The sequence below is a fragment of the Sphaerodactylus townsendi genome, linkage group LG01 (genome assembly GCF_021028975.2).
Source record: "Sphaerodactylus townsendi isolate TG3544 linkage group LG01, MPM_Stown_v2.3, whole genome shotgun sequence".
Classification (NCBI taxonomy): domain Eukaryota; kingdom Metazoa; phylum Chordata; class Lepidosauria; order Squamata; family Sphaerodactylidae; genus Sphaerodactylus; species Sphaerodactylus townsendi.
This window is the reverse complement of record NC_059425.1, coordinates 165,004,141-165,027,380: the sequence shown is the minus strand read 5'-3', so window position 1 is coordinate 165,027,380 and position 23,240 is coordinate 165,004,141. Positions and strand designations below refer to the sequence as shown.

The following is a 23,240-nucleotide window of genomic DNA, read 5'->3' as shown; positions in this document are numbered from 1 at the left end:
AATGCAGTTTCAAACTGCTTTCAGTGCTCTTTGAAGCTGTGCGGAATAGCAAAATCCACTTGCAAACAGTTGTGAAAGTGGTTTGAAAACACATATTATTCCATGCATGTGCTTGGGGAAGGGGGCCTACAATGCATGAGCTTCAGTACATAGTAATTTGCTTAATGGAAGACATGCCATTAGGAAAAATCTAGGTTCACTGTGGACAGGCATAGGCCTCTTTCTTTGAAACCCCTACAGGGCTGTTACTTAACAGCAAATACTAAAATCCCTTGTTAGGATAGCTACTGCCAAATCTCACTTTTCCCCAAGGAACCCTTGTTCTAGACTGGCCTTCCTGAGCCCACAGTGGAGAAAGGCTGTTGAACTAAATGGGCTATTAGTCTTTCAGTTAAGATGTAGGCATACTTACACAGATCCTTTCACGATCCTCAGAGATAGCTAGTGATGTAAAATGGGGGGCTGAAAATTCCACAACGTGGTGATATCACATTTTGCATCAATCCACACAAATGTTATTGAGGGGGTGGGGGGAGAGAAAGAGAGGGAGAGAAGGAATGTCTTCTTTTCTTCCCGAGAAGAAAATGACCTTCCTGAACAATATTTGTAAGAAATATTTTAATACTGTACATACCTGAAACATGTAAGCAAATTTAAGGTAACCCTCACTTTTTCTTAATGGTACACCTGAAAAACAACATAGTCTTCTTTTTGGATTAATCCTGGGTCTAGTTCCTAAATTAAACAAATCTGGTCTTTAGAAACAAAGGGGCTTTCCCCACTCACCTTCTGCTGCGTGCCCGCTTCCATCGCCAGACCCCCCTCAGCTGCAAGGCCCATTTTCCTGAAAGCCCATGCTCTCGGGGTTCCTCCCGACCCCGCGCTCCTGCGCTCCATGCGCGGGGTCATCAAAAGGTGCTGTCTTCTTCAGCTGCCAGGAATGACGCTTATCCACTTCAAGGTGGTGCAAGAGGCCGGCAAGCTTGTCGGGAGCTGCGCTCTTGTACGTGGTTGCATGTGCCTCTTGCAAGTGGGGAGCTTGCTGGGACCCCGCAGCGCTTACTTCTCCCGCTGGAGTAGCAGCAGAAGCTAAGTGGGTAAAACCCCAAATATACAGAGCACTGCTAGGAGACAAATGATGTGGTACTAGATTTCCTCTTCAACTGAAGCACATATTTATTTTTAATTACCACATTGTTAAGTTGGGCAAACTAGTTTATATATATAACATATGTATGTATGTATGTATGTGTGTATGTATGTATGTATGTATGTATGTATGTATGTATATATTAGCTTGTACTCCTGCAACCAGCCAGTGTTCAATTTTACATATAAATGATAAGACGATATGATTTACAAAGAATGCATACTCACAAAATATCATTGGTAATGTCAAAGTTTTATTGGTGTTGAGGTAGCCTGCCTTATTGTGAAGTGGTTAGCGGAGAGGGTTGCACAGTTGGCCCACTGAGAAAGTATCCCAGTTACTGAAATTTTTAACAATCCACAAGCGAAAGAACAGCAGGCGGTATTAACAAGAGGTCACAAATACATTGCTATCATCGTTTTTATTCAGCGGCAAACGTAATGATGGTAATCATGGCAAGGAAGCATTTGGCAAAGTTAGGCTGAATCCCAAAAGCGGATGCTTCAATTCATGGGGGAGGGGAACATGAAAATCAGGTCATGTGGTTTAGCTGATTCTATACAAACCATCTTGCTGGCCAAAAGTATAAAATGAGGCAATCAATGGTACGTATGGCTTCTTTTTGGGTGGAATGGGGAGGGAGGAGTTGGTGCGAAGCTGTAACAGCGAATGCACAATAAGCTCTAGCAACATCTGCCAGCACTGCCTCATTTTTTTTTGCCACTTACTGCTCACAGTTATCTCCCCTGGGGTTGCATAAGGGAGAGATCCTTTAACCATTCTGAATAGCTGGATGCTGAAGCATCTTTTCAATATGTGTGGATGCTTTTAGCTGTGCTTAGTGCCAGAGGTAACCAGCAGACTACGGGTCCGGTCACAGATGGGTCTTCGAAGAGACTAAAGATGCCCGTTCTATATGAGGGAGACAAACATATTTTTAATGCCGAGGCTTGGTGTCTTCAAAGTCAACTCTCATACATGGGTTCATTACCTAGTAGGAAACAACTGCTTGGGATGGTCATGGGAAGTTACGTAATTCATATCTGTTTTGTTTTGTGAATGCTGGTGCTTTTGAGGTTACCAGAACTTTTATCGTCTTGTGAACAAACTCAAAAACGCAAACACGTGAATTATGTCTTATTAGGATAAACCAAAGTCACACAAAACAGTGGACACGGTGTTGTGCCATTTTGGTTGGTCCTCTTGAAAGGTGTCACGTGACTTCCACGCTTGATTTTGCTTTGGACCAGCTCTGCTGTCTACATTCTCTTTTGATTTTGTGAATAAATAATAATTCTGAAGAACTTTCGACACAGTGGAAATCATGGGATGTCATGATGATGTCACTATGATGCAACATTTCCCCATAATACTAGCAATCCCACTTCCCGCTCAGCCTCTCCCTCCTAATCAACATGATGATCAAAATACCATCATGAGAAATTCAGCCATCAAACATCAGCGTTGCTTTCCTGGTGTTTCTAACTTGCTATTTTTAAACACTGAGCTGGCATTTTTAAAGTAATTTCCCAGTAGATGTGTGTATGTAATCATCATCATCATAAAATTCCCATGATAAAATTAAAAAAAGTATAACATTGGACATGATCCAGTTCTTAATGGGATCAAGATCCTGACAGAGCTTTAAAGAGTCCTGTTTTTCTTTCCCCTTGCCCATACATGTGAAGGTCATGCAAGCAGCCATTAAAAGAAATCAGCAGTCAGTTCACAATCCTCTTATGTTGTAACCAGACAACATTGTGTGGCTGAAACAGTGGAATGCCCAAAGACTTTCTATTCAGTGAAGGGCTTTATGCACTGAATATACGAATGTGAGTATGGAAGGGGGAAATAGGTCATATCAGATCCTCCATACATGCACATGGCATTCACTGTGGACTGGAGAATGTTCATGAAAAAGTTCCAGTGTTCAGACATTCTTAACTTTGATTTTTTTAAAATGTTTTATTTCTTTAGAACTTGCTATTTATATATGGCATTGTTTCCCACAGTGTTTCCCAACATGGGTCAGAAAGCTAAGAGGGAGATTATAGACAGGGAAACCTGCAACTTTGAACCTGAGAAAGGCCTCTCCAAACGTTCTTTCCTCATAGAAACTGTATTTGACAATGGCATTTTCTTCCTCTGCTTTAGGAAGCCATCAGAGCCTTCAGAATTTCATCAAGCATTATAATATTACCAAGCTTCAATCTCACACTTGTTTGCATGCCTAGGAACCATCATGCATCATACCAAGAAAAGAGATTGCCACATTTAACAAGCCAGGAAGTGAGCGTTCATGAATGAATACAGGCCTACAGTTCAGTCAGTACACAACCTAGTGACCTGAAACATAGGCTGATTCTGCATGGGCCAAAAACAGCAGTGTGAAAACAGTATAAAGCCTTTTATACCATTTTCACACCGTTTTCACACTGCTGTTTTTGGCCCATGCGGAATCAGCCATAGGGAAGTAGGAATACATTCTTCAAAACTGGGGACAAACTGCCCCCAAATTCAGACAGTTCATTTTGCAAGCTCTTAGCTGTTTCTAAACTACGTGTCCATGGACCTATGTGTCCTTTTAATCATCGAAGAATGCTTCCAAGCATAAACACAAGAGAACACACATGCTGCCTAATTAGCGTAATTTAACTGAGATTCCAAATCCTCCCACCTCCCCGCCAGCTCTCCATGTAGTATTTTTGAAGTTGTAGGAGGGCCTGCTCCAAAGTGTGGAAAGAACAGGCATTTGCCAAGGCCTTCATACTGGAAGAGGGCTCACCAAACCGTAGAGAAACAACATTCTTTCAGAAAGTCAAAGGCAGCATGCCAGAATTCTCAGTGTGCCTGGTCCTTTTTCCAGTTTAAGGGCATGGGCTCTGAGTTGTCCTAGAGTTCCCCTAAATCCTGATGTGGTATTCCTATGGTGACCAGACGTCCCGCTTTTGGCGGGACAGTCCCGCTTTAAAACAATTTGTCCCGCGTCCCGTGGTTTTTTTTAACTGTCCCGGTTTTTTGAAGCCTGCCACACTGCCTTCTGAGGTGCGCCCCAGAAGGCAGTGTGGCAGCCTCCCGCGCACACGGCCGCAGGAGCACACTGCCTTCTGGGGCGCTCCTGTTTCCCGCCCTGTCACAGGGCGGGAAACAGGAGCGCCCCAGAAGGCAGTGCACTCCTGTGGCTGCGCGTACATGCGCCCACGTGTGGCCGCCCGCCCGGGTCCCAGCTTACAAAGGTGACAAACTGGTCACCTTAGGTATTCCAGATGTTACTAATCCAGTTGGGGTTAAAACATGGATATGACCCCCTTACATGGTAGAGTCTCCATCAATATTTTTTTCAGACTATGCTGAGAATGCATTTTAAAAGGTGGACTCTAATCTGGAGAACCAGGTTTGATTCCCTGATCCTCCACATGAGTGGTGGAATCTAACCTGGAAAACTAGATTAGATTCCCCGATACTCCACATGCAGCCTGCTGGGTGACCTTGGGCTAGTCACCGTTCTCTCACATCTCTCAGCCTCACCTACCTTACAAAGTGTCTGCTCTGGGGAGTGACGGGGAGAAGGGAAAGCGACTGTAAGCCGTTTTGAGACTCTTTTTGGTAGAGAAAAGTGGGGTATAAAAAACCAACTCTTCTTCCTTGCTAGTTAATGCACACAGATGCAAGTTTACTACCTAAAATGCAAATTCCTGGAAAGAAGGATTTCTTCTCCCTCCCAGCCACCATTCTACCACTATTGACAGCCACTTTATCATAAGACAAAGTTGGCCCATTATCCCCAAATCTTGTACGATTTCCAGACTCTCATATATCAGCATGTCAAGTAAATTCCTCTTCATCTAAAAAATGAGGAAAGCACTGGACAGTCTGTACCTCAAGTGACCCCAACCTTCTTAAAATGCCACAGACTGCATCAATCTTTATGCCAGATATATTCTTGACGGATTTATTTATCCGTCAAGCATTAGTCTTGATCTTTTTCTGACCTCTTTTAACCCCCAAATGTTACAGTTGACCCTTTCGATTTTTTGTTAAACGGCTCTCTGTGGTTAAGTAAATAAACTAAATAAAAACCTCATGGATGTTTTCTCAACAGAATCCATACATTGCTTTAAGTCCAGCCTCCTTAGATACATTTATTCTCCATTATCCCCATTTATTATCATTCACTTTGTACCATGATACATGCCCAACTCTTTCTGGGTGTAACCCAGCACATACATATACTAATTACATCCAATTAATGGCTGAGTAGCAGGTCACTGGGTATGGGAATGGGTCAAATCTTAAGGGTCACAGCTTCTGAAAAGTGCAGTACTTAGTTCAAAGGAAACTACTGCATAATATTTAAATGGAAGAATTTAAGTAAGAAATCAAAGTGTATCCACAGCCAAGCTCTGCCTGACTCTTGTTGAGTTTTCCATTGTCCGCTCTTTTAAAAGGAGCTTGGGGGAAAAACTGGCAATTACTAGACGTAAAGTGAAATTCACTGGCAATAATTATAATGAATTTTATCTTCAGAGGAAGCCAAGAGCGTGCGTGTGCATACAAATGGAAGCGTTAAAAAAGTATGACCGTTTTATCTATACATCCTAGCCTCTCGGCTCCTTCGAAACATAAATGAAATTGAGGTGAATTAGATATGAGTAGTTGTTGTAAAATATATATTGCAATGAGATGACATAAAAATGAAAACAGAGTTCTCTGACAGCACTTTCATACCCTTGATTTAAAATAACCAGGAATATTCTATACTAATGCTCAATATAATAAACTCAGACTAATTCTGCCTGCCTGCCCACCTTCCCTTCTGAAGCAGTTTTGATAGTAGGACAGTTGGAATACTACACCTGAGAGAACTATGAGTGAGATGAAAATAGCAGAACTATGTCAAACTACATGTGACGTTCAAATCCTGCGATTAGAGATATAAAAGTTCCAGAAATTCTAAAGCTCCAGAAAAAAAGCTTTTTTTTTTTGGTCAGGGAAAGACCAAAAAGACCCAAATTTTGAAGGGAACTGAAATATAAGCTATAGTTATGGTCCTATCAAACCGAAACTAAAATTAATGCGTTGGCAATATAAAACGTTTATGACTTAGCATATAAAATTGCTATGTTTGACATGTTTATGGAATTTAAAAGTTATAAATGTCAGGCAGCGCAGTACACAGGGGAGGGAGGCAGATTTGTGGGGGCAGGGAACGGGGCTTCCGCTGCACTTCGGTGCTGCCTCCAGAGAGGTTTCAGGTGGTGCAGGATAGTGTAAGCCCTCTGACCAATCCTATAATATATATATATATTATTTCATAATATTTTCCTGTTAAACTACATAGGCAGAAGCCACCTCTCATATTTTTGTGTGGTTAGCAGAGTGTCCAAGCTGAAAGCAGGCCCCAGGCAAAAGGTCTGTTTGCAAGATTAAATCAATGGATGAGTTACCCCAGCATAACCTGGAGGTCTCATTTTGTTTGTGGGCATGATCTTGATTACCACACCTTGCAAAACAAAGAATATGGAAAGCCACTTTAGCATCAGTTGCTGAATTTCACTATCTCTTTTAGCAACAAAGGGTTGCTTCTCTGCATCTCCTCTACCTTTGTTATGACTCCTAAACCACTCACCTTATCCTGATCTAAATGTCTCAGCTAAATCTGAATACTGAAGGCAGAGACTGTAAGAGTTACTTTGCATAAAGCCATTCTGTGCTTCCTGATATAATCTAGGACCAATTGACTCCCATTGTCCCAAGGTGTAGAACAATAGAAGAGTCGCTAATTAGCTCACCCAGCAAGCCCAGCATGGGAAATTCCAGAGAATTTAGAAAAAGGAAACTTAAAACTCACTTGTTCCCGCCTCTTCCTGGGGAAAAGGGTATAAAAGTTCAGCTCACCCCAACACATGTGCTCTTACTAGCCTGTACCTCCCTTGGTCTGGTCAGTTTGAGACACGATATCGTCCTTCGCCTGGATTCAGATGCTGGTCATTTGAAATCCTTGCCTTCTACAAGATCTTCTTCAGCTGAATTTAGGTAACGTATTTCCCTGAAAACCCCCCTCCATTTCTATCATCCAATCTATCTTTAAAACCTTTTTATATCTTAGGAACTTGAATGTATGCGCTCTTATGTCTCACTGTGTGTTTGTATTTTTAAACAAATTTATATAAAACTTTTAAATTCAATTTGGACTCTTGCATTACTCTGTGGAATATCCATTGTCAGAATTCCTTCCTCGTATCATACAGTCTAAAAGATCTCCTCCTGGCCCCTCTCGCTGCCAACGTGAGAGCTCATTCCCCTTTGCTACTTTTAAAATCCTATGTGTGCTGTTATATTTTTAGCAGCTGGTGGAGAATCCCTTTAATAAAACCCCTACCCCTGTTAAGGCCGTAACAATAGAGAAACTACAGATAAATCCCTGTCCCCTTCCCCCAAAAAAGAAGAAGAGTCTGGATTTATACCCCACTTTTCTCAACTGTAAGGAGTCTCAAATCAGCTACCAAATTTCTTTCCCTTCCTCTCCCTACAATGGACACCTTATGAGGTAGGTGGGGCTGAGAGAGTTCAGAGAGAACTGTGACTGGTCCAAGGGCACCCAGTGGGTTTCATGTGTAGCAGTGGGGAAACAAATCCAGTCCCCTAGATTAGAGTCTGCCGTTCATGTGGAGGAGTGCGGAATCAAACCCATTTCTCCAGATTGGAGTCCACCACCCTTAACCCCTACACCATCCTGCTCTCTCCTGAAAACAACCATAGCACCCAATGGGCTACGCCACACGTTTTGGAGTGTAAGTCAGTAGCCAGCGGAAGGGTCATTCCCAGGCTGAAAGCCTTTTAGAAGCCAACAAAAGTCAGCTCCACCCCCCAGAATACCCCGTGGTGGCATGGGCTCCTGCAACAGAAGAGCACCAGTGCAGTGGCAGGTTCTGAGGTCAGGCACTGCAGAACCACATGGCAAACCACCACTGGTATGAACCCCCATGTAGAGGAATTGTCACATTAGCTCAGCCAAAGTCATGAAGGTTGTGAGTTTTGGCATAGCAGTCCTCAGAAAATTGCTTGCCTTAGCTTTTTCCCGATGCTTCCCACTTAACACTGAACAACAGTTAATTGAAGATCATGGACCAGCTGCATCAAGTTCTCTAACAAAGGATATGTTTGGCACCCAATGAGATGAGTCATACTACCTGTTTGGGTTAATTGGTGCCAACTCCTGATTAGGTGATGTCTTCTATAACTGCCTCTTCAGGATGAGTTCCATTTATCTGTTAGTTCCGCTATCAACAGTTGCTTTGCAATTATGTCCTTTTTATGCTTAGAGCTTGTATAGGATTTATTGCTTGCTTAAGGACTTAACATCCGTATTTTTCAAGGATGTATTTTATGTCTGGGTTTTTCATTGCTGGCCCTTCGTGGACTGATTGTTTGCCAGTATTTTTGGTTTATTAAAAGGACTTTATAGTCAACAAACCCTTCAAAAATATTTTTAAAGGATTTTCTGTCTCCGAGTTGTGAGTTTTCTCAAGGTCCTGGCCTACGCAGAAAGGAGAGTAGTTATCTCTTCCTCTACACCCCCACAATGGCATATTTGCCCCTGACACTGACAGAGGTGGCACCCATGTCACCGCACCCTCACACCACTTCCAGGCTCTATTCACACTCATCCCATCTGTGGATTGCTCTGTTAGTTTTGTACAAGAAGAATAGCAAATGTACCCAACACTTGAGAGAAAACTGCAAGCTGATGCACACAATGGTATCTTAGCACATGTGCCTTAATTTTTGCCCTCTCGTTACAGAGAGCTCTCAATGAAAATGTCTCTTTTTCTGTGAGGTTTTGGTGAAGCTTCTGCCCCACCTCCTTCTGATCTTTTTTTCTACCTCCTTCAAATGGAGCAATAAACTTATTTTTACCCAACCTGTGGGTATATGTGTCACAGTGATTTGAGGGAGTGATGAAAAGATCAACCACAAGTCAGGTCCAAAGGACATAAGAAGGTAAGCAATAGCTAAAAAACCAATGACAGCCCTACATACTCCCCTACAGAAAATCAGCTAATCTTTTAAGTACAGAAATGCATCTTGGATGTAACAGTTGTGAATGTCCACAACATGCCCACATTGTCTTTAAAAGCATTTTGCTAATTTGAAAAGAGAAAATATTTCATAGGAGGTTTTTCTTCATCACTCCCTAAAATTTCCAATTTTTCCATTGGAAAAATTAAATATAGGGTCTCGGGGGGAAAGGGGTACCAGCCCCCATATTTTCCCATTTTTCCCCAGAGCTTCACATCTCTATTATGACTAGAACACCTGCCATGATTTGACCATAAAAACAGTTGTGGGGCCTTTAATGTGGTACATGGGGAGCAAAAGAGGGATGGTAATTCTCCCCTCTGCATAGTTTCTGCATTAAAATGTAGTCCCAAGGACTCCTTACATCTTGGTAGGGAAAAAGATGGGCAGAATGTCGGTTCCTATCTTTAACCCTAACTAATGTGATTTAAAGTGATAGAGGACATTGTTGATTAAGTAAATGGCACAAGATGAAATGATGTCCTTCCCCATACAACCCCATGAACAGCTGGGTTTTTTATGTATAGCTAAATTACATCCTGGGGCATCCAGTCACAGAACTCTAAAATCACACAGAGTTTGTTCCTAAGCTTGTGGAATTCTTTTCCCTAGTGAACAGCTAGGGAAAAGAAGCACAAATGCCCCAGTTCTAGGGGGAACCAGTATGTGAGGATAAATTAACTGATACATGGGTTTGTCCCTGAACCACAGCATCAGAAGGAATTTTCATAATTACAAAAATGCAAATAATTTTGTCTATACAGCAGCCTAAAAAGCCCAGAGTAGGCTGAGCTTGCCAGTACTGGGAAGCTAAGCATGGTTGGTCATGGTTAATACTTGGATGGGAGACCACTGCAGAAGACCAGGGTTTGCATGCAAAAGAAGGCAATGGCAAATCACCTCGACTTCTCTTTTGCTTTGACAACTTCTTGAGGGATCACTATAAGTTGGTTGGGACTTGATAGCACTTCATCAATTATTATAAAGAGGTAATGCAGACTGCTGACTACCTACCTGAAATGAGAACTGCACCACGGCTATCATAACACTGCCCAGATCTGTCGGGAAGCCAGCTGCACACATTAGTTCTTTGACGAAGTTACTGGCATTTATGATAACATGACCCAGGAGTTGGACAGCTCAAGCAAATATCAGCAAAAGGCTTGTTAATGAAGCCAAAATTTAGCACTGATGGAAGGAAGGGAAGTACTAATGGCAATTCTGGCATCATCTAAGACAGCAGTAGTTTCCAAACAGACCTCTCCCTACCCTTACTGCTGAAGATCAGCAGAAAATGTAATTATTTCAGAGTCTTCAGCATCAGCAGAAAAGCATGATCCAAATTATACTGCAAGCCCCTTTTCTTGCCCTCTTCCTAAGAAAAATGCATCTTGCACAAGGCAAACAGAATTCAATGTGTGTGAGGGGGTGGAGTATACTTATCTACATTGCCATGCTAAAGGAGAGTAACTCAGAACATGGAGATACCAATTCAGAAACAGTTTCTTCCATGTATTTTATTCTATGCCTATGAAAACGGTCTGGAACCTTCAGCTGGTCCAAAATGTGGTAGCCAAGATACTGTTCAGGAAGGATATGAGGATCATATCATTATAGTACTACATGCTCTGCATTGTTTACCTTTATGGCTAAACTGCACATTCTGGTTTTTAAGGTTGGGTCCAGGTTTAACAGATGTAGCTCAGGTTCCCTACAACTTCACAGCAGCTGTGGAAATTAGCTTTTTAAAAAAAAAGAAAAAAAGAGCCCAGATGGGTTTGGAACAACACATTTTTCTCATGCTGAAACGGTGCTGCCCCATGTGTACAAAATAATCCAACCTCCTGTCCCACTTGAAGGAGGCTGTTGGCCCCAGAATGTGGTAACATTGATGGTCAACTGTTTCAAAAGACCATTGGCGCTGGAAAAATGTAACGGAAAAACCCTAAATAATTTATATAGACGCTGGGGCAGAGGGGATGAAAGTGATCTGTTAGTTTACCCCTTGAGGGAACTAGAAGTAGAAAGTGGAGGAGGAGAAGTTGGATTTTATACCCTGCTTTTCTCTACCTTTAAGGAGTCTCAAAGCAGCTTGAAATCACCTTCCGCTCCACACAACAGATGCCTTGTTAGGGGGGTGGGGCTAAAGGGAGATCTGAGACAAGTATGATTGGCCCAAGGTCACCCAATAAGTTTCATGAGGATGAGTGGGGAATCGACCCCTTTTCGCCAGATTTGAGTCAGCCATTCTTAACTTCAAGTGTGTGCATGGATGTAGCAATACCTCCCCCCACTGCCACACTAAATCAAATTAATCAGCCATCTATGAAGGGCCTATGGAGGGTGTCATATACGCTGCCTGTTTCGGGCTGCAAAAATTGTGTGTCAGACTTGGGAGGGCACAATACTGTGCTTGACTTAGTGAATCCCAAACTGGGGTCTAATTTGATCAAGACATAACTAGTATTGCCTTAAAACTGAAGAAACGTTTCTGAACAAATGCCTTCTGCAAATTCATGGTAGATTTTGACTTCCACTGAAATTCCTGGCATCCAGCACATTCTTGCCATCCATAACAAGCACGTTAGGCCTGCACTAGCTATTTGAAATCCCTTTTGTGGCCTGCTTTCCCCCAAACTATCTCTGAAATGTTAATTACACACCTCCTTCAATGTTATATAGCTACAGTTTTGTAGAGAAAACAGCAAAGATTGCAAACAAAAAGCCGGGGAACAGAAGCTGAAGTTTTAAGCATTCCATTCAGGGAGCTCCTGACAAGCAGAGCCGCATTCCCCAGCCTAGAGCTCACATTGCAATTTACAACAGAAGCTCTTTGCATGCGCTGCACATTCCTGTAATGCAGCAGTCCCTCTACGCATTCCGGCACGCAGTACATTAGCAGAGATTAACTCAGGTGCCAACATTTCTTAACGAAATGTAATAGCATTTTGACAGCTGTCCAATCTGCATGTATAACAATATAGGTATCTCAATCATGCACAGTAGCAATATGTTCAGAAAGGGCAGGGGGGATCAAAACTCTAGCGTCAACAACATTATTGACTCTGTTCTTGCAACTAATTTATTTAAATGGGGTCGTTCCTCCCACAGAAAGCCATAGGCAATTGTATTTGCCTATTGACTTCATGTACTTGAGAGATCATTAACTCATCTTCAGTCTTACGACTACTTGCGAGCCATTATTTTCCTCTAGAGCTGCTAAAATGCTCTGCTGTGAAGCCATTTCCAGGTTTGATATCACCTGTCCCATCTGGGGGGGATCAAGAAAAGCACTTCCATGCTCCTTCAAGGTCAGGGGTGGCAGTGCTAGTTCATTCATGCACTTGTTGCCTGCTCTGCAGGGAACATACATTTCTTTTAGGCCCAATTCTTGGTTGAGCATACATTTTCCCCGCTCCTGAACTCACTGCGCTGCAGATCAGAAAAGCCCCAATGGCTTCCAAAACCATTTCAAGTGCGACATTTTCTTTCTCTTCACTAAGAAAACAAAGATCTTTGTTGTGTGTTCAGTTTGCCTCAGCTTTGCTCGCCTCTCCCCCTTCCTCCACCCATCCAACAGCCACTCTTGGCCACCAGAGCAACCTGAAGGGTTTTCTTTGGTATTATTTCCTCGACTAGAGCAAGGTGTAACTCTTTTCCGTCAGTATATCTTCAAGATGGCTTCTCTGGTATTCCACAAAATGAGCGTTGCTGTCGATTTTGTCCTGATACAACTGATACACTTTCTCATATTCTGGTTCATTGTTCAAAATACAACAACATCAGAACCGATTCGAGAACTGTGTTACCAACAGGATTTATGCTCCTTCCTGATAAAATAAAAATGGCCAAGCTTCTAAATAACTCTAATGTTGAAATCTCTGAAGCTGTTGCTATATTTTTACTCTGTGCACTGCAAGTTGAGCAAATAATGATCTTTTTATTGTATTTGAAATTCTTGGCACTGGTTTTATGCCTAATAAAGGTTTTCGATTTCGATTGGGATTATTTCTTTTTTTAAAAGAGAAGGAAAAAACAGCAGGCAACAAGAGAAGTGGTGGGTAAGGGAAATGGCAGCTGACTCAGCTGGGAGAACCCCCAGTTTCAACTGAAAACCACAGGAAAAACCCACTGCGAAGAAAGGAACCACAGGGCAAGTCCTGCATGTATAATAGGTCCTAAAGAACAGCAGTGCTGATCTGCTCTTGGTTCCAGTGCTTAAAGGGGATCACTGGGATTTTAGGGGAGGAGGCAGGATATTTTGCAGTATTTATGCATCTTAGAGAAGGGCTGACATCCCGTTGGAAAATGGAGCAGGAGGAAAAGAAATATACCTCCTCCTCCTCCTGTGCCAGTACGTCCTGAATCATGCAGCCCTGACAACTATAATTCTTTTAGATCATGAACACTTGAGGAAACCAGTCACAGAATTATGCAAGTAAAAACCTAAGACTGCTTTTGTGTCAGGTGTTCTTTTGCCAGCAAACAGTTTTCCTCCTGCTGCCAGTGTTGAAAAATGCTAGAGTCAAGACAGTGTCTAACCAGCTCCACACAAACACAGGATGACCATAGACAAAAGAAACAAAGGCCAGGATACTTCTATTCAGATGCTCCCACCAGTGACCTTGCTATCTCCATTGACACTCCCATGCTATAGTCTTCATTGTTACTCATACTTCTATTCAGATGCCCTCAACTATTGACCTGGTTGCCTTCTTTGTTACTCACAGACTATGTTTCTCCACCCACCCTGGACACTCCAACAGATATATATACTCCACTTGCTTTCCCAACATCAGATCCTCTGAAGATGCCAGCCACAGATGCAGGCGAAACGTCAGGAGAGAATGCTGCTAGAACACGGCCATACAGCCCGGAAACCACACAGCACCCAAGTGATTCCGGCAGTGAAAGCCTTTGACAATACAGTTTTCCTCCTAATGGAAAAGGAGAAAATTCCCCCTTCTGTTGCTCACCTTTGACTCCCACCCCTCATGGCATTTCTGGGGGGTCTCCTGCCCCCTAGGAGTACCACAGAGGGCATTATGGACTGCAGTAAAAGGGGTGTGTGAAGAATTCCCACTCTGCTGACAGGAAGGACCTCTATCAGAGGAGCAGCAGTGGCATAGTGGTTAAGAGCAAGTGCACTCTAATCTGGAGAACTGGGTTTGATTCCCTGCTCTGCCAATTGAGCTGTAGAGGCTTATGTGGGGAATTCAGTTTAGCCTGTGTACTCCATACATGCCAGCTGGGTGACCTTGGGCTAGTCACAGCTCTTTGGAGCTCTCTTAGCCCCACCCACCTCACAGGGTGTTTGTTGTGGGCGGGGGATGGAAAGGCGATTATAAGCCCCTTTGAGTCTCCTTACAGGAGAGAAAGGGGGGTATAAATCCAAACTCTTGTTCTACTTCCATTAATAGAGATTTACTGTAGGATCCAAGCCACGTTCTCAGCCCAAAATGAAAGAATGCAGCTACAGCACCCATGTAGCCCTCTGTCTACCAAGTATCTTTGTGTCTATCAAGCTAGAGAGAAGGCAACCACATAGCACAGAGTGAAAGAGAAGACTACAGGCCTATACCACAGCCAGGGCTTCCCTGCTTTGAATCAGAAATGACAAAACCTCCCACTGCCAGGACCAGTGAAGCCACTTGTATGACAGCCGACCATCCATGGACCCATACAGAGATGAGGGCACATACAGCCTTTCCTTCCCATCTATGTAACATGGGGACAAATGACTCACTACACCAAAATCTGCAAGCAAGCTAAAGACTGAAAATACATTCATGCTTTTAACAACTCGAATCCTGAAACTGGAGAGGGCCGGAGATGGGAGTCTTATTTGAGGCGGCAAATGTCATCTGCAGTTATGGTCATTACAGCCAGCCTGTCTGCAGCACGCAATCAATGCAAATGCAGGAAAAGGCTAGAGTGCTACAGAGTACAGAGTGTGATGTCCCAGGTTTTCTTTGGGTGTAGATAAGGCACATTTCTGCTTGTATGGCTGCAAAGTCAGGCATGAAAACATGTGGCCACAATGCTTCAAAATCAAAACAACCAGAGACAGCTGAGGAAGAGAAGAAGAAGAGTTTGGATTTATACCCCCCCCCTTTCTCTCCTGTAGGAGACTCAAGGGGGCTTACAATCTCCTTGCCCTTCCCCCCTCACAACAAACACCCTGTGAGATAGTGGGGCAGAGAGAGCTTAGAAGAACTGTGACTAGCCCAAAATCACCCAGCTGGCATGTGTGGGAGTGCACAGGCTAATCTGAATTCCCCAGATAAGCCTCCACAGCTCAAGCGGCAGAGCTGGGGATAAAACCCGGTTCCTCCAGATTAGAATGCACCTGCTCTTAACCACTATGGGACTGCTGCTCCAGAGGAAGATGTCTGCATCTGAGGAAGATGTCTGCATGGGGAGGCCATTATGGGGGACTGCAGAAGACTCTCTCTTGACCAAGAAGAATTAGTGACATGCACAAAATGGCAGTTTGATTAGTTTGCCAAATTTATGCAACTCACTGAATCCAATTTTTCACAGCTTAGAAATCTGCCTTTCACCTAACTCTAGGATATGGTAAGGGATGACTGGCCATCTCCTTTATTAATGAAAAGCCTCTCCAATGTTACCCCAAGGGAAAATATATCGAGTCTCTTTGAGCCTCATCCCACAAGAAAGTTGACTTTTTTTCCCTATTTCACATTACAAAGATTACTATGCTTTAAAAAGGGCAAGGGGAAACAGCCAAGCAGAAATAATTTCAGATAAGGGTATCAGTTCCTGCCAAAATTCACTCAACCCCAAGTATTTTACCTAATTTGTTATGATTCAAAAGTGGCTATACTCAGTATGATTTAGCTAAAATGATAAATAACTTCAACTCAAGTACAGGAACTCCCAAGGCAATTTCTTATTATCGGCAAAAATGATTTTAAAAAATCATTTTATTTCTTGGATATTTCTTTCATCTCAGTAATATATTCCAGTCTTTAACACACATACCCCCAAGAAATTATACGCAAAATGGACATTCCGATTTATAGTGTAACAGAAACCATTCAGCAGACCAGAAGTCCAAAGCACTTCTGAAACTAATGCATGAACAGAAAATGCCTCTGAGTTTAACATTGTTTTCCTTTTTGATGGTTAAGGGAGCTCACATAGGCTTGAAGAATTTCTTTTTGGATTGCTGGTCTTAGATTTGCATATTGTACGATGCGTCCCAAGAGGCTGCGCACTGCTTGTGAGTTAAGCATACAAACAAAAGATGACAAATCATATCAGAGGAATCCTATTTTCACCAACAATTGGAGAAGGATTGAAAATAAACCAGCCAATGTCGTTGTGTTCCTGTAGAAATCTGCGGCATAGCCTCACCTGGAATACTGTGTGACCGTTCTAGTCACTGCAAAAGAGTATTGGACAACTCAGAGGAGGTGCAGAAGAGTGTAACTAGATAATTAAAGAGTTGGAGTGCCTTTTCTATAAGGAATGGCTAGAGAGTTTCAGCCTTCCTGTTTACAGAAAAGAAAACTAATGTGGGAGGAACAAAATAGGGATGTATAAAATATGTATGGGGTGAAGAAAAGTAGTTAGAGGGAACTTATCCTCCCTCACTCACGGCAAATTTTTTGGTCAGCTAGTAACTAATGGATTGGTTGTATTTAATGTCCAATAGATGGTATTCTGTTATGGTTACCTCACGAGTGGTTTCATCCAGGGCAAATCAAAGAGATGGAACCTCAGAAAACTGGTTTGGGAAAGAAAGTCAGGCAATGCATTGGAGATTCCTTGCCATCACCACCCCTACTCACGCCAAGGAGCTGGAAAGAAAACTACAGCTGAATGAACTGAAGGAAGGAACTAAAGGAAGTAAACAGAACTGACAGGAATTTAAGTGAAATGAGAGAACCATGGACAGAAGCAAGCTCCTCCCTCCCAAATTACCCACCTGGCTTCTGAAAATCTAAATGTCTTTAACTGTCTAATAACAAATCAGAGAAAGTTGCTATTGCGTTAGGCAGAGTTTATTTTGATGTTTTCTCCAGTCCGCCTCAAGAAGTTTCTTACTGTGAATATCCTTCTGCAGCATATGAAGCAAAGGGATTTCAGGAAAGGAGACTGCAGGGCAGAAAAATTGCTAACTTCCTTCTAATGACTTCCTTTGCGCCGTGACTGGAAAAGATCTGGAAAAGGTGAGGGAGTGTACGTGCCAGACACCGTAGCCTCAAGGCTTCTGAGCCGTGATCTTCTATCGCTTGGTCATACCAAATTGAAGGATGCGGTCATTGGGGGCTTTTTAAAAAGGGTGGGGAGGGGGAAGAGATGTTCTGTGCGCTGAAGTGTTGTAATGGGTTTATAAAAGCTGTTGATTAATTTGAGAGCATTAAAGGAACTTCACCTGGACTTCAAGCCAATAACTGTCACTTTCAACTATGGCTGCAAGCAGATAGATGGAGCTGTAGGGGATTGTTAGGATGAGTCAGCGCACTGCTTACTGCAGCACTCACACACACACACCAAGGTTCTTGCCTTGCCCTTTAGTGATCGCCTCTCACAAAGCCTTTTTCCAAAGTGATTTGGTATTCTCAAGCTTACATACCAACTGAACTGACTTTGGGTGTCTAGGAATATCCTGCCCCTGCCCAAGAAGTAACATCACGTTTTCCAACAGCAGTGACTTCTCAACTTTCAGTATGTCGGTACGCAAGCTACCCGTTCCCAGAAAAGGTCAGCCAAAACAACATCTGGGGGTAAACGTGTGGTGATGGAAGGTGGAAAAGAAACCCTGCCCACGTTTTACAGCCTTGATGTATGGCTCAAAAAGTCCTTTGTGTCAACTGAGTTTCGGCCAACTGTCTTCAATAGACGTCACCATATGTTCAGGCAAATCAAGACCCACTTGTAGTCATTCAAGAAATATGGTGGATTCCTCTCCTCTCCTCTGTTCAAACAGTCTGTCTCTTGCTTGGCAGACCCCCAGAATCCTTTCAAAACTCTCCTACTTGACTACGAATCTTTCATTCCAACTATTTAGCCCAACCCAAGAACAGCTCCCAAGAACACAGATGCATTTGTTCACACTCATCCTGGTTAGTTTCACCTGGCAGGGTGGGCAAACATGTCAGTGCGGGAACCTGCTGCTCCCACAACCTGTTCCGTGCACCCCTATCTGGATTGGGCTGTAAATGTTCCTAAAAGACTTCAAAACATTTTAATTTCTGACATTACAGATTGTTGGAGAATGAAAGGAGAAGGAGGTAGTTAGAAACTGCAAAGAAAATGCTTTCACCAGACAGAGACTGACAGTAGGGAATGTCCTTTAGGAAACAATATTCCCAAAGAACTAGAAAATATTTAGGCTGGTTTGAATTCCAGCTCCCTCCCAGACATCCCTGCCTGGGGACAAAGGATCCTGTAATCCAAGTTAAACCACTGGCCATTTTGTCCGCAGAAGTATCATCTAAAGTTGTGGCTGAACACATCAAACTGCCTCATAGTAGTCTTGCTGACAAGTTAACAGTGCACATAGGTACAACTTGCAAACAGCGTGCAGTTGATTGTTCTTTATCTGTGTGTTCAGCAATATTCATGTTACATTCAATGCATTTGTAGATCAACGTGTGATTGAAACCTTGCAGTTTTTCACACATCGGTTCCCAATCTCATTTATGAAGTGAATGCCTGGTGGCCCTTTCTTAAAAAGAAATGGACATGAAGAATGAACGTGTGCTCATTGTAACTTGTGAACAAGGTTACTTGAGTCAGATCATTGGTATTTACTCTGGCAGGTATAGCTCTCAGGCAGAGAAAAAGAAGAGTTTGGATTTATACCCCATCTGTCTCTCCTATAAAGGGGCTTACAAACTCCTTTTCCCTTCCCCTTTTCACAACAGACACCCTGTGAGGTAGGCGAGGCTGAGAGAGTTCTGAGAGAACTGTGACTGGCTTAAGGTCACCCGGCACGCTTCATGTATGCCAAACAGATGTCCTATTTCTGAGCCACAACCGGTCTTAATGAAACTTCATCTCAACCATACAAGTGTAATATACATCATCCCTCTTATCATTTTGGAGACCTTAAGGGGCACCCGCAGAAACTAAGAAGAGAAGAGGAGTTTGGATTGATATCCCCCCTTTCGCTCCTGCAGGAGACTCAAAGGGGCTTACAATCTCCTTGCCCTTCCCCCCTCACAACAAACACCCTGTGAGGTAGGTGGGGCTGAGAGAGTTCCGAGAAGCTGTGACTAGCCCAAGGTCACCCAGCTGGCATGTGTGGGAGTATACAGGCTAATCTGAATTCCCCAGATAAGCCTCCACAGCTCAGGAGGCAGAGTGGGGAATCAAACCCGGTTCCTCCAGATTAGATACACGAGCTCTTAACCTCCCACGCCACTGCTGCTCTAAGGAAGTTTAGCAAAGGAAACTCAGGTTTTGAGGCTCCCTAGTCATCTCAGCAACAATATATACAGCAGAATCTCTATCAGCAAGTGAGAGCATCTGGAATTCTACATTCCACACAAGAGACAGCAATTGCACTATTGATTAACAGGATTTATGCCCCAGTGAGTCTTGCCTAAACAGAAGAAGCACACTTTACTCAGATCTAGCTCTACTAAGCCAGAAATAACTGATTCTTCTGTCTTGTAACTGTAGAATCACTGTAAAAAATTGTTTTACTATTGACATTGAAAACAATGGCTCATTGGGGACCATTACAGATCAAAAGGCTGTATACAAGGACTTTATCAGAACTGCGCTGGATTCATATCATATCACTGTACATTTAAGAGAATAGTAATGTGCCAGCATGGGTTATAAAAGAATGAACAGCCCAATTGGAATCTCGAAGATATCATTGCAATAGGCAGTGTATCTAAAGCAGGGGTCTGCAACCTGCGGCTCTTCAGAAGTTCATGGACCACAATTCCCATCAGCCCCTGCCAGCATGGCCAACTGGCTACGCTGGCAGGGGCTGGTGGGATTTGTAGTCTCTGAACATCTGGAGAGCCGCAGGTTGCAGACCCATGATCTAAAGCATAGGACATTACCATTGGACTGAATTTCTACCCTTCTCTCAAGCACAGAAAAAAGAAGATAGAAGTTAAAAAATTGAATGGTCTCCTTGAAAGATTTTTTTAACATGCAGAGACAGTGTGACAGTTAGTCTGGTGTAACGGTTAAAATGTCAGACAGGTTCCAATCTCCACTCTGCCATGAAAACTTGATGGGTAAGTTTGGGCCAGCCACATACTCTCACCTAACCTACCTCAGAGGGTTGCTGAGAGGAGGAAAAGGAGGAGGAAAGGAAAACAGTGTAAACTGCTTTGAGTCCTTATATATAAAGCCATACATAATGGCAGAGGATAATTCCAATACCACTTTGAAACATCACAAGTTTCAAAGGTATATGAACAGATGGAGATCCAACCAATCCATAGAACTTGCCTTGTTGTTGTTTATTTCTTATTTCTGAGTTTTAAAAGTTCAAAAGCAGTGAATAATTTGCAGTTATTTACTAGAGCTTTAGGAACTTTTCAACTGATCATCTGAAAACCAGTCACTGATGTCAAACTGCAGCATTAAGGGTTGTGTTTTCCTCCTGGAAAATGTGAATTTTGCATGCAAATTTTGCATGCGAATTTTGCAAATTAGTTTTGTAGCCCAACCTTTTGCTTGCTGGTAATGAGTTCCCCTGATCTAGCTCGCGGACCTGACTTAAATTTAGCCATCATATAACAGAGCCCGGTCTTTGACCACTTAGATGTGTTCATACAGGTAGCTGACAGGCAGCCCCATCCCTGCCACAGCACAGCAGCCCCCAAAGAGACTTCCTGGCAGTGTGGGGAGGTTGAAAACTGGTGGTGTGGGGAGCCTCTCCACTGCCAAGAAGTCCCAATGGGTCACACCACACTTACGCTGAGTTAAATGCGGACTGTGGCCTGCTGACATACTGCCAGTCCCACACCTTGGTCCACCTCTGTTATGCCAGCAGCGATAGGCTGCTGGCGTGGTGTTTAACCCCATGTTCCTGTGTCGGGGGCAGCAGCCACCACATGCTAACAAAGTTAACCCCTCCACTAGGATAAGTGCCCCAGGGAGGGCAAATCCCTCAGTGCAGCAGGCAGGCTGTTCCCTGAAGAGGATTCCTCCTCTTTCTGTGAGGCTCTTAATGAAAAATCCTAAGCAGGTGTGCTCAGAATCTTGCTCAAGTCTAAATTGGGCCTAAAAGGTCATTATCAAGCCATGCAGTAATGCCACATCCCTATGTTTACTAGGCAGACTACATTAACAGGATGGTTTGCCACTGCCTTCCCCGGTTGTCTATACTTTACCCCCAGCAAGCTGGATACTCATTTTGGAAGGACGGAAGTCTGAGTCAACCCTGAACTGGTTACCTCAAACAGGCTTCTGTCAGGATCAAACTCATGTCATGGGCAGAGCTTTAAGAATATAAGAACATAAGAACAAGCCAGCTGGATCAGACCAGAGTCCATCTAGTCCAGCTCTCTGCTACTCGCAATGGCCCACTAGGTGCCTTTGGGAGCTCACATGCAGGGTGTGAAAGCAATGGCCTTCTGCGGCTCCTGAGCACCTGGTCTACTAAGGCATTTGCAATCTCAGATCAAGGAGGATCAAGATTGGTAGCCATAGATTGACTTCTCCTCCATAAATCTGTCCAAGCCCTTTTTAAAGCTATCCAGGTTAGTGGCCATCACCACCTCCTGTGGCAGCATATTCCAAACACCAATCACACGTTGCGTGAAGAAGTGTTTCCTTTTTGACTGCAATACTGCAGTTTACCACTCTGAGCCATGGGGCTCCTCAATTGGGTTGACTCCCAGAAACATGTTCTTAAAATTGCACTGTTTGAGGGGAATAGTGCCACTTTGTAGGCAGTCTTCTGGTCTACAGGAGCCTCATATAATCAAGTCAGGTGACCAAAGCAATACCATGTGGGTAGGTTTGGGATGTGGTCAAGCAGCAAGGCTAGACAGGAGGTATAAATAGCACGATGCCTAAAAGAAAACTGTTTTGGGTCAAGGAGGTGTCCCAACCATGACTTTTGGAGTTAAGTCCCCGATTAACTTTAGAGGGAAATGCCAACACATTAGTGGCAGCTTATTCTGAGGATCTTTGCCACACAGATGCCCAGGAACAAAGTGAGAAATGGAAGCAAATCAAGCTTCACATTGGTAAAGAAACGTCACATGATGAGGGAACCAACATGGAAAAGAAAGCCTTTTTGCACATTATGCTTTATAAATCTTAGGTACCTCTTCTGCTTTCAAAAAAGACATGGGTCTATTCAAGTGGACACCAATGATAAAAATAAGATTCTACCTCGGTATTGTAACCTATGGCTAAAGTGGCCACAGGGGGCACTGTGAGATTGTATTAGAACTTTGTGAATGTATTTTGCATAGTTCTGCTTGCTCAAAACCGTGTGCAAAGACTAGCAGTTTCCTCCGTATAATATTAAAATGGTCTAAAATTGGTTGCACAAGATCTTCCACAAATGGAAACACATGTGAGGGTAAAATAAATCATCCTTGGTGCAAGAGGCTACCGTGATCTTGTTCTTGCATATCTGCTGCTGCAAGAGCTCTAGTGCAAGCAAAAATTCTGCACTGGATCCAAAATGATTTGTGGAGCATCGACCCTGGCCACAGCAACTTTTCAAATACTATGAATATTTACAAAGTTTTGGAAAGGACAGTATGAATATCCACATAACTTTTCCAGAACAAGATATTCCTTTGATTAGGATCTGGTATTTTTTAGCAGTAAGGAAATAAGCCCATAGTTATATGTAAGTCCGAAGGACCCAATCTTTGCCTTTACTAGATCATGTGTTTCTTTATTTATAGCAGAAAAGCTCTTATTAAAAAAAATTACTAATTGCTCAGCAAGAACACGTCCAACGGACGGTTCCTAGTTTCTAACCTTGGCTAAAGATAGAATTCGAATTCTTTAGCAGCTTTTAATTGTTTCTGAATCGTTA

At 43.1% G+C, this 23,240-nt stretch overlaps 1 protein-coding gene across 1 annotated transcript in view; it reads right to left on the bottom strand.

The window, feature by feature from the left end:
• Nucleotides 1-1,395: 1,395 nt before the first annotated feature.
• KCNS3 (potassium voltage-gated channel modifier subfamily S member 3) overlaps nt 1,396-23,240 on the bottom strand; it is a 47,871-nt gene continuing 26,026 nt past the window's right edge. The window contains exon 4 of the mRNA XM_048498964.1: nt 1,396-2,062. Coding sequence (XP_048354921.1) covers nt 2,025-2,062 — 38 coding nt within the window. The 3' untranslated portion in view covers nt 1,396-2,024. The remainder of the gene's footprint in view (nt 2,063-23,240) is intronic.